At 41.0% G+C, this 12,461-nt stretch overlaps 1 protein-coding gene and 1 non-coding gene across 2 annotated transcripts; one reads left to right on the plus strand and one right to left on the minus strand.

Moving 5' to 3' along the window:
- Positions 1-558: 558 nt before the first annotated feature.
- On the minus strand, positions 559-8,381 carry ech1 (enoyl CoA hydratase 1, peroxisomal). Its single transcript, XM_071924775.2, has 10 exons — positions 8,000-8,381; positions 6,582-6,750; positions 5,831-5,919; positions 5,625-5,749; positions 5,130-5,178; positions 3,949-4,013; positions 3,537-3,607; positions 3,303-3,374; positions 2,608-2,758; positions 559-1,434 (listed from the first exon to the last, which is right to left on the minus strand). The coding sequence occupies exons 1-10, from the start codon at positions 8,034-8,036 to the stop codon at positions 1,330-1,332; spliced, it is 933 nt and encodes a 310-aa protein (XP_071780876.1). The 5' UTR covers positions 8,037-8,381; the 3' UTR covers positions 559-1,329.
- Positions 8,382-11,433: 3,052 nt separating this feature from the next.
- LOC139931305 (U1 spliceosomal RNA) lies at positions 11,434-11,597 on the plus strand. The gene has a single exon (XR_011785506.1). It is a non-coding gene; the product is annotated as a U1 spliceosomal RNA (small nuclear RNA).
- The last annotated feature ends 864 nt before the right edge of the window (positions 11,598-12,461 follow it).

Consider the following 12,461-nt stretch of genomic DNA (forward strand, 5'->3'; position numbering starts at 1 on the left):
GGTTTTATATTGGAGACTGGATCTTTGGAGCATCAGAATCACAACAACTTCCAGGGCACAAAACAAAAGTAACACTTAAAGACAAGAAATTCATTTACAAGTTGAACAAGTCTTTATTGTGAAACAAAGATTATGCTAGATGTTGCTTTCAGATGAGTTAATCATTTATTAGACAAAAACATTCATGATAGTCATTTATAGATGTACAAAAGTGTGAGATTGGCTTTACTGTCTGTCTAGCCTGACACCCTGGAGACAGCACAGTCTTTAGTTTGACGGCACTGAGTTTGGTTATTCAGAAAAACAAAAGGCACAACCACACACGTTTCATATTGAAGGATAAGCGAGGTCAGTTGAATCAGATTTTTAGTCCAGTGGTATCAGGTGGCGAGCATTAAATGGACAGGTTTTCAGTTCACTGAACAGTTGGGGATGATTCTTCTTGCACTTGATCAGACGGTAAGGGAAGCGGCAGGCCCGGATCTGGTGGTTCTTGTCAAAGGGACACTGCAGAAGTTTGTTGGGGTCACAGCCTTCTCCTTCAACAGTCTCCTCCATTGTACAGGGTTATATCCTCTCTGCAGCAGCAGTCTTGCAAGGACTGCTACTGGATCCAAACCTGAAGGTGGTCGACATCTCTAGGTGGGAATCACTGCCTCACTGATGAACCCCAAAACTGGTGAGCTTTGTTTGCTGACCGCTTGTTGATGTCTCCAATATTCGCTTTTAAAAAATCTGATATCAGCCACTGTTGTCTACCTTAAATATGATGCAGCTTATTTGATTACATATTTCTGTGATGGATAAATACCACAATCCTTGCCTGTGGGAAGCCCTTAATCAGTATTTATTCTAATGTATAAGAATGCATAAGAGTGCAAGAATGTTTTTATTATCCTGGGTTTCAATGGAGAGTTTTAATGTCCTATGGTCCAACTGCAGTTTCAGAGGCTTTTCCACCCTGCCGAAGTAAAACTCTTGGGGAAAATGAATGCATAGGAATTTGGGAAAGTGAAATTATTGACTATTGTCCTTCAAAAGCTCCTATCAGTCGAACTCTACTGTCCCTCATCTTACCAACACCTCCTCCTCAACAAATGGCCGCTGCTTGCTAGTCTCAATGTTTATGGCTTAACAAGTAGCAAGTTTGGATGTCACAGGCGCCGTTTACACAGGAACAAAAAAAAACACATTTTAAACCCTTTGTGGCACAGATCTGATCCAAAAAATTCCCAGCTTCTGTGGTTTCTCCTCCCTTCCCACAAAATGCTGTTAAAGAAAAAAGTTTTTCCTGCTGCATGTGAATCTTGCCTTAAACCAGGATGATGTTTAGAGTTTGGAGAAGGCGATCGTCTTGGGACTCTTCTTCTCCATGGAGGCCTGAGCCGATTTCATCACGTCGTGCGTCTGCAGCATGCTCATGTTCCACGTGGCCTGGACAAGAGGGGGTAAGGGAGTGATGCAGTTCAGGGCTGGGGGTCAAATCACTTAAAAAATAAAATCAGGAAGTTCATTTTCCTACATTTAAAAAAATGGAAATCTTTCAGTGAAGTCTCATATACACACCCTATATTGAAATTTTTAACGTTTGTAGGTTGACTGGGCATACATGCTCTTTTTCAGCAACATCCTGCTTCACATTCAGTTACATAGATTCACTTTGACCACTGAGCAGCTTCACTGCAGCAGCCGGGGGTTCAGCACCTTGCTCAAAGGCACCTCGACAGTAGAGAGCATTTTTCAATCAAGCCACAGCCAGGTCTGGGATTTGAACCAGCAACCTTCCAGCCAGAAGCAGGTTTCTCTAATGTCTAGGCTGCCACTGCACACTGAATGAAGTTGAATTGATGCTGATGCAGTTAAAAAAAAAATTGTATCTTGGGACCTCTATGGCTGCAGCACAGGCCACCATGTATCTGTTGGAGGTACCTGTTGTAAGGAAGTGCCCTAAACTGTAGTTGCTCAGTGGTCAACAGTAGAGCAGTGGTTCTCTACCTGGGGGTCGCAAGATTATTTATGGGATAGGGAAAAAGCATATTTTACTTTATTTTACAAATTTATCATGTCTATTTTTTGAGATTTTTTCTCTAATTTTTGCTTTTTATTCTTGTGAAATACTGAATAGTTTTCAGCCTCTTGGCCTCGTCTGATAATAAATCAAATGAAACAACCTGAAATGGGAAAATCATTCTTTGGTTGAACTCTGAACGCTTGTGGCAGGGGTTGCGAGTAGGTATCGCTTCGTTTTAAAGGTCACGAGCCAAAAAGGTTGAGAACGTCTGCAATAGAGGACTGGCTGTCCACTAGAGAGCTTCTTGGTGTGAAAGCATTTTTTTTTGGGGACATTTTAGACTTTATTGGAAAGCTGATAGAGAGACAGGAAAGGTTGGGAGAGAGAAGGGGATGGCATGCGACAAAGGTTCCGGTCCAGATTCAAACCCAGGATGTCGTGGTTTCATGGTACGCACCTCAGACCACCGAGACACCAGGATGCCCGGTGTGAATGTGTTTAACTGTGAATGTGAAGCGGGTGATTCTGAAAATGAGCATGAATGTTCCCTGGATTTCTTTAGGGTTTTAAACAGGTGGACTGCTGTAGCCCCTCACCATGTAGTCCAGCCCCTCCGCCACACTGTGGTCTCTGGAGTAGATGAGGTTGATCTTGGTGCCCTGCACAGCCACAGGGCTGCGGCCCGCGATCTCCCCCGCCATCTCCAGAGCTCCGGCCATCATCGCCTCCTTGTCAGCAAACACCCGGCTGCAGCGGGACAGAGGGAATATGAAGAGTTCTCACAATAAGAGATCAACCGTTTAAAAAAAAAAAAACAGTGACAGTTACTCTCTGAAAATGAGCACAAAATGAAAAGGGATCATGGTTGTTAAATACAGTAGATAACTTAAGTCCTTGGTTGACAAATTAAAACACTTTTACAGACTAGATCCTCAATATTTTAGAGATGGTAGGTGCTTGTGGGATACAATCAAGTGGCTTTATGGCTGTCTTAGCACGACAAACTTACATGTGCTTCCCTTTCTGAACTGAGATGATGGCAAAATATGTCAGAATCAACTTTGCCAACAAAAACACTAAATGGGTGTTTTGAAGGTGCACAGAAACTACAAAAAATGTTTTGGTTAAGTGTCTCCAAGTGCAGTAAAAATGTTACTATTCAATGAGTTGTGGACATTTCTAATAAATACAAGCCCAACATGGATACACAGACACTAATAGCCATCATAATAATAACCTTGTTCTCTGCAAAGACAAAAAAGGACTCAAAGGCTTCAACACACACCCTTACCTGACCAATCCGCTGCTCTTGGCCTCATCTGCATACATCTTCCTGGCTGTCAGAGCCAGCTCATTCACTAGACTGGAGAAAGAAGAGTAACCCACATTACAACAACATTACGTGCTTACTGGTTATATGCATAAAAGTTGTTGTACATGAATGTATAAACTAAACGGAAGACAAATTTTCCCCCATATCATCTGTGTAGTCCACAGAACAGGTATCCAGCTCCTGTCTGTTCACCTGCGGCTGCCGATGACTTTAGGAAGTCTCTGCAGCGTTCCAACATCTGCTGCAAGACCGATGTCCACCTCCTGAAACGCCACAGAGAAAAGACAGGCAGTGAGACTGACGACAACATGCTACATGCGTGAGTATAAGACAGACCTGCATGGTTGTTGTTTCTCTGTATCCTTCAAAATCACATATAGTCCAACATTTTCATTCGTAAGTTACTTAGCTGTTTTAACACAAAACACCAATCAGAATTAAACAAATGTTTCGAAATGTCGCCTTCATCTGTTTCAAAACAGATGAAGCGCTAGCGAAGACCATGTTAAAGATAAAGATGTGAAAGTTAGATGCTCCCTCCCCTCTGACTGCTGCAGAACATTTTTACTTAAAAGTTGTGCAGTTATACTGTAGCCACACACACCTTGACCTGGAACCATGCGTCTTGGGTACACAGGCGAATGTCACAGGCTGTGATCAGGTCAACACCTGAAATAACGCACAACATCCAGACAGAACATGACATGTCGGCTTACTGAGTCCATTCACTGCTGTTTTCTCTACTGATTCAAGCTACACAAAACTCTCAGTTCAGATATGTCAGCCGAGTCTTGGCAATGGCAGGTGAAACTTGTACTCTCATTCATGCTGCTAGGGAAAACAGTGATAGGCGGGACATGTAGCAACGCAAGTGTGTGATTGGCTGCTGATGTGAGATGTTTCCCAAAACTTGTAGCCAACTCTTTTGCGCAGACAACAAGCAAGGCAACTGTGGTCAACCTCAGCCAGTATCACTCTGCTCTTACAAAATGAATGGACTTCCAGCTAGCACTGGGTGATATGGTTGAAATCAATATCATGATAATAATAAGGATTTTTTTCTATATCGATATATATCACGATATGGCTCATGTATGCAAAATCACGTTAAATAATCAAATGAATGTTCATCCCATTGAACCAAATGGTAATATTAGGTGTGATGTCAAACAAAACTGAAATTAATAACATTCCTACCATACCTCATTTTGTCAGTTTTTAAATAAAATATGCTTGTTATCAACAGTTTAGACCGCAGAATCGTGTGTCACAAAATCACCATATCATCATGATATGATTCCACTGAAAGACGATAAACGATAATATTGAATTATCGCTAGGGCTGAACGATTTTGAAAAAATATGTAATTGCGATTATTTTGACTGATATTGCAATTGCGATATAATTTGCGATATTAGAGGGAATGATAATTTTTACATCATTATTCTCATTTTCATTGAAAAACGTATTAAAATGATTATGGTGTGATTTTTGCGGGGATCTGTACCAAACAAAGATGTTTTCTTAAGTCTGTAGAATATGATGTGTAGGCCAGGACGTCTCTGCAGCACGACAATATTTCATTTAAAATGGTATTTTGACACACATTTCGCCTTTAACAAATATTGCGCCTCCTGCGATTTGAAAATTGCAGTAGGCCATATTGCGATTTCGATAAAATTTCGATTAATTGTCTAATTATCGCCCAGCCGTACTTCCAGCAACTAGTTTCTCAAGTCGCTTTTCCTTCCGGTCTGAACCACTACAGTGTGAAGACGTCTCACCTCCTCCCACACAGGCTCCGTGGACGGCCACCAGCACAGGCTTTGGACACTACAGGGAGAAACACCACAGAAGATCAGAGTGTAAGAAAATACACACAGAGCGAACCTGACGAAGCAGCCACATGGTTTTTATGGCCTACAATTATTATGTAGCCGATCAATAAAAGTGTCGATCTAAGTATTTCTGGTGTGCGGTAGAGTACTAATTAAATGACAGAAGGTCAGTTTTGTAAGAAGATACACTGAAAACCGAGCGATTTCAGTTTTGCACATATTCATAATCATATCTGTGATTGGTCCAATCAGGTGAAATTTAGTTATTCATTTATTTATCCATCATAGTGCAACACCTATATTCTGTATTTGATTCTAATCTTATCTTTTTCTTCTACTGTTTCTATTTGGTTTTTTTTATATTACTGTTTTCATTGGTTTATATTGTCTTTTATTATTTTCTAGTGGTCTAGCTCTTCAGGCTGTGTCTGTGTGACTGACCCTCTCTATAACGGAGAACGTCTCTTGGTATTTGGTGATGGTTCTCCTCATGTTCCAGGAGCTTCTGGCCGTGTCGTCGCCCTCTGGCTGCAGCACGTCGCTGGCCATGTCCATCAGGTCAATACCTGGACAGACGCACAGAGCAGAAAATAAATTAAACTGTGCTAAGAGGAAACCAGTGTGGTAAAGCACAGCCCAATACCTACCAGCTGTGAAGATCTTCCCGGCTCCAGAAACCACCACCACTCTGCAGTCTGGGTCTCCGGCTATCTGGTTGAAGCAATCCACCATCTCACTGGGAAACAAAACAGTGCGGGTGTTGATGCAACAGGCTAGTTTATGGAGTAATGCTGCAACAGGTGACAAACCGAGACACAGGGTCAAACATCTATTCAACTGTTTCCTGGTCACAAGATGTTCTTATCAATGTTGGGTGTATAACGCATTATAAATTGATGCATTAGAGTACTTTCAGATTACGTTTTTGTGGTAATTAGTAACTCAACGCATTCGTTTTTCAATTCTATTAAAAATCAGAATGTTGTTACTTTTATTTTTCTTTCATATTGTTTCAGTTGTGTCTCAGTCTCTGTTTTAAAAACAGAGCGATAATCTTGACAGTGATCGACAACACACTTGGCAGCAGAAACTATTTTTTAACCATTTTGCTACAGCATGTTTCTGAAGTGGGGAACACAAAAGTACTTTAACGACTTACTATGAATAAATACTAACTTAGGTTACTTTTTAAAAGGTAAATAACAAAGTAACTGGTTAAGTAACTTTCCCCAACACTGGTTCCTATGCAATTCAACTAACAATGATGAGGAACTCTTTAGGTACTGTTGTTTATTGTTTATTGTGGATCCCCATTAGTAGACTCACAAGCGACAGACTAGTCCTATTCATTAATTTGGCGATGGAAGTGATTCAGATGAAGTGAAGCTGCGCTCCCACCTCCAGAAAGCTCTGTTCATGGCGTTGCGTTTCTCGGGGCGGTGCAGCTCGACGTGCGTGACGGACTCCGCCGGGTGGCTGACGGACAGGGAGGTGAAGGGGGGGGTGGGACCGCCTGGAGACGACATGGCTCTGACCGCACTCTGACCGGGGAGCCACAGACCCCAGTCTGACAGGATACACAGAGAGAGGGACGGATGAGAAGAAGCTTTCCAGCACAGTGTGGAATGAGTTCATCTGGCAGAACGAGTCCAATAATAGAACGACCTTCCTCTATTGCCAACACTGCAAGCAACTAGGGCTGCAACTAACGATTTTTCTGTATTTTTAATCATTTAGTCTATAAAATGTCAAAAATAATGACAAATGGCCATCACAAGTTACCAGAGCCCAAAGTGATTCTTCAAATTGCTTACTTAGTCTGACCAGCAGCCAAAAAAACCTAAGTATTCTTTTTATAATGATATGAAACAGAGAAAAGCAGTAAATAAATATAATAACAAATTTATAAAATAAACTTGTGAAGCTGTAACCAGCAAATGTTTGGACTTTTTACTTGATAAATGACTAAAACTGCCCATCGACTAATTGATTACTCGACTAATCATTTCAGGCTTCAAGTAACCAATAGTAAGAAGTGCAAGTTTAGATAATGAGAGGACAGAAAGCAGTGGAGAGATGGAGGAAATGAAGAGAAGGTCTTGAGATTTTAACTGGACTGGCATGGTAACTGTGTGTTTAGGATGTAACAGGTTAGTCCATGGTCTGTCACATCATCTCACGTCATAACCTTTCTACTATCATATGCCTGTGCTGCACTATTTTATCCAAAGCACTTGCAACTTACAATACGATGAGTCTATATATCTTTCCAATGAGTGACCCTGATGGGAATCAAACCCTAACTTCGGCAGTGTTAGTACTGCTTATTTCCTGCCGCCCTCCACTGAGTATAATCTGATAAAACAGACATTCCATAACATGATCTACAAAATATATTATTTTATAACAAGAAGAGAGGAAGAGGGAGATTGGAAGAAACCTGGTTTGGGAGAGCAAGCCATGTGCAGCCTAGTTGCTGTGACCCAGAATATGTTTATAGAAATAATCACGATAAACAGATGATTTGCCCCAACGCTTAAAACGTTGAAGTTCTGATTAAAAGTCGACTTTACGTGGTCAGCTAGCTTGAAAATGAAGACTTGGCTGCATGAAATGCTAACGTTGCACACATGACCTTTCACCTATATATCCTTTCAACGCACCAAGTGAGCTCGCTAAGGTTAGCTAACATTAACAATGTTACTAAACACTACAAAACATGACAAATCATCTAGATAACACCAAGACAATTCAGTGAATTCAGGCGCTAACGTTAAGTTGACAGTTTCTTAAGACGCACATTAACTGACACTTACTTTTCTTCCAAGCGGACCTGACAATGAATGACAACATTGCCCTTTGAACGAGCCGCTGGTTGCTCAGTCCAGACTCTTCCTGTTCAAATAAACTGCGAGAAGTTTAATTCACCTCAGCTGCTTCTCTGCCTCTGTGTCCTATAGCCTTACCAAACAACTGACGCTAGCTAACGTTACCTAGTTAGCTGCCAACAGTCAGCTGCCTTACCAAAGCTGGTTTCACGCCAGCAACAATATAAAGGCGAAATGCAATACAGTTATATTTGCCAAAAGCTACAACCCCCGAATGATATTTTGCAATGACAACAAAGTAGGAGCCAATCCTTGATTAACCCCTTGTTTGTTAGCCTGGCGCAAAGTATGATCAAATCAGCTCCCGTAACTAAACCTGAACTAAACACTGAGAATTCTGTTACGGTGTCCGGCGAGGCTCAAATTCGAAAGCCACTAGTGTACACTATCACTCTCAACGGTAAAGTGCATATGACTGAGTTGGTTTTCGCTAATTATGCATTGACTGTGCAGCAAATACCGCCTCACGGCTTTGTGATAATATACTCATACTACATGTCAATAGTCTAACTCGTTTAGCTAGTATCAGAAGCAAATGGGGAACCATCAGAATCATTTCAATCACCAAAGAAATACACAGGAAATTAGTTACACCGAGCAAAGACATATTGACCACTTAAAGAACTGCATAATAAATATTGACCCTCGTAGTCCAGTGGCAACAGCACATCACTTAATGCATGATCTATGAAAACCTGCTGGTCAGTCAGGATATCGCAGCATGAGGTGGAGGCAGTGACAAGCTGAACACTAGGCTACAAAAAGTATCAATCTTAACAAAAAAAATAAGTTTGTAGTGACCTTATCATTCTCTACTTTTATTAATTATTTATGTATTTTATTTTTGTATCTCCTATGGTATCATTCGCATAGCTTTCCAAAAGGGACCTCATATTTTACTGTGTTAATAATAATAATAATGATAATAATAATAATAATAATTAATATAGCTCTTTTATGTATGTTTGTATTGAAAGGGTATTTTATTTATGTGGAGTGTATTTTATATAGGCTATGTGTGTTGTATTCCCTTATGTTTATTGTCACTATTGTTGTATTTTAATGGGAAACGTTAACCTTACCTGTATGAACTGTGCTATACAAATAAAACTGACTTGACTTTCGGTATTTTGAAGTGTTTCAAATTGATCAAATTGAAAATCACAGATAAATAAATGTGTTCCCAGAAATTGCCGTACGTACTACGGAACCCCTAAAGTCCCGAAAGGTGATATTTTTTTATCATGTGCGCACAAGTAATTAACTTGTGCGTATCTTGTGCGCACAAGGTGATATTTTTTTAATCTTGTGCGCACAAGTTAATTATCTTGTGCGCACAAGATAATAACTTGTTCCCACAAGATAATTAACTTGTGCGCACAAGATAAAAAAATATCACCTTTCGGGACTTTAGGGGCTCCAAGGGGCTCCGTACTATCGCAGTGTGTTTGTGTGTGAGTGTTAATTTGCATAACAGGAGCGTCAACAGACAGGACAGGTCACAGCCTCGCCCCTGGAGCAATTAGCACCTTATCCAGCTGTTAGACGATGTTTTGTCACCCAAGACGTCTTTAGGTAAGTTGTTTTACTTCAGGTTTCCTTTTTTACTTTGCAAGACGCATTTATGTGTCAAAATGAATGTCAAAATCAAACTTTATAGGGACTATTTTTTATCGTTGCGTAACTAATTACGGCAGCCTCGTGTTTGCAGCGGCCCCCGGGTGTTTTAGCTTCCAGGTGTCATGTTGTGCTACCAGTGAAACTCAAAGTCTCCTGTTTTTTCTAACTGCCGGTGGAGAAAACTTCAATAATACTTTAATTCCTTACAAGCAGCAGCTGTGTTGGACAACTCCACGTTAATTAGCGGGTCTGGCCTCCATGCCCGTTTGGTAGACGCTGACAGTCATGCTGAGAAGCTAGGCTTAACACCGACCCGGAGGCCTGTGTTTTGCACACAGTGTAGCTAGTTTGTTCAAATTTTCCAAAACGTCGCCTCTTTGACTCGGTTTTCAGTGAGTTTGTGGCCCGGGGGGGTACTGACCCGCTGCACACTGCCATATTCACCTCCACCTGCTTATAAAAAGAAATTTAAACAACAGTAATGGGGGATAAATGGCTTATAGGGGCAATAGCCTATCTAGAAAATGTATAGGCTACATGGCGACGAGTGCAGGGCAATTTAAGGTACACTGGTTGCAGATGGAAATTCGGTGCAGCAGGAATTAATTAGCTTGATTATCCACTAGAGACTGCGAGAGCTCAATTTGTCTTTGTGAAAGAGCTGGAATAAGTAAGCCCCATTATTTTGCAGACTATACTAAAACTAACTTGTATAGCTCAGTTGGATTATTCAGATGTTCCGTTGCATTTTGTAATTCCGATTAGCAGAAAACGACAGCAACTTTCCCTATAGCCGTAAATATCAATTTCACGATTTTATTTCTTATTAAGAGCAGTGGCGGCGCGTGGGCGGGGCAGACAGGGCAATTGCCCAGGGCGCCACGCCACTAGGGGCGCCAAATTAGCACATACTTGTCTTAATTTGATTGTAATTAGGGTGACACTGGTGACAGCATATGGCAATTTGGCAACAAAATACATGTCGGGAATTAAGTCAAGTTCACATTTTCATAGTAGATGATCCTATTTTTTCTAGTTTTGCATGGTAACGGTGTGTGTGTGTGTGTGTGTGTGTGTGTGAGAGAGAGAGAACTGATTGATTGATGCTATGGGTCATTGTGTGGGTTAACAATGGGCATCATATTATATCATATTATTATATATAATAAGTTTAATAATTAATCAATTTGCTGGGGACCCCTGGTGGAGCCCACGTTGAGAACCACCGTGTTAAGACTCCGCCATATAAGTAACTACTGTGATCCTCTTCTTCCCCCCGCTGTAGTGTTGCTGTGGATACGAGAGGCTGGTGAAGTCATCGGCGCACGCGCAGTTCACGGCTCAGCTTCCGTTTACGGAAGTGGAATGCCTTGATTTTTGACATATACGACAAAGAGACTCAAATCGGCGATATTCTAGTTAAGAAAACGCCTTGGCAAACTCGATGTTGAGAATGTTGTTTTGTTCTGACTTGATCATATTTAGTTTCACGTTGTAAACTGTAGTTAAATGTTTTTTACAGCACGACAGACGTACAATTCGCAGTGCATGACGGGAAAACAAACGCTAAAACAGTCCTTAAATAACGTTTATATTGCCTTTAAATCACATTTTCCGAAAAGACAAAAGCGCTGAAGGAGTTTGAAGACACCCGCACATGTGGTGTGTGTGTTTTCCGCTGACACCGTCAGTCAGAGCGGTGTGTGTGTGAGTGACTCCCCTCTGTCTGATGTGTACAACTCATACTTACCTGGCAGGGGAGACACCATGATCATGAAGGTGGTTCACCCAGGGCGAGGCTCAGCCATTGCACTCCGGTTGTGCTGACCCCTGCGAATTCCCCAAATGTGGGAATCTCGACTGCATAATTTCTGGTAGTGGGGGACTGCGTTCGCGCTCTCCCCTGATCAATTGTTCAAAGAAAACTTTGTAAATAGTTCTTGAAGCAACTCTTTTTTTCCCCCCATGACAGACTGGATTCATATTCAATCACATCATTTTCACAGATATTTTCAGTTGATTTGTAATACAGATTTGTGTGGAGAAACATTTGAAGAGTTTTGTTCCATAATAAGATATCCACCATTTAAAAAAAGAAAATAGATACCCACTCTCCCTTATAAACTAGTTTATAATTTGATGACAGAATCATTTTGTTTTTATAATGATTTTTTTGATAATGATTTTTCTTTATATTCACAGTGCACACGTGACTGTATTTCATTGTATTTGCCGTTTGATGTTATTGTATTTCAACTGCCGTACAGTGTAGGCTGTCATTGAATAACATTTTAGAGATCCCATTTAGACGAGACAATCACGAATTAGACATGCAGTGATGCAATCATGGCACTGATATGGGATGTGGATAGCAAATGAAAAGACTATTACAAGATACAGGAATCTATTCATGGTGCAGGAGGAGCGAGAGTCGGCTTTGTTTATTTTGGACAAGAGTGCTTCAGATAAATGTGAGAGTGTAATAGTGAAGAAAATGCAGCCTACATGAACATGTAGTATTACAATGTTGTAGGGCTGCCCCCGAGCAAAGATTTTCCTAGTCGACTAGTAGTCGTTAGTTCAAGCCATTAGTCGACTAGTCGTCGCACATTTATGATATTAATTTAATTATTTAAATATATATTTTTTGAAAAAACACACCCAAGTCGCGGCTTCTCGCGGTCAGAAACACCGGTGAAATACACTCTGGTTCGCGGGAAAAAACACCCCCCCCAGCAATATACCTGCCAAGTGCAACCCTGGTCTAATA

Source organism: Centroberyx gerrardi, chromosome 6, assembly GCF_048128805.1.
Source record: "Centroberyx gerrardi isolate f3 chromosome 6, fCenGer3.hap1.cur.20231027, whole genome shotgun sequence".
Classification (NCBI taxonomy): Eukaryota; Metazoa; Chordata; class Actinopteri; order Beryciformes; family Berycidae; genus Centroberyx; species Centroberyx gerrardi.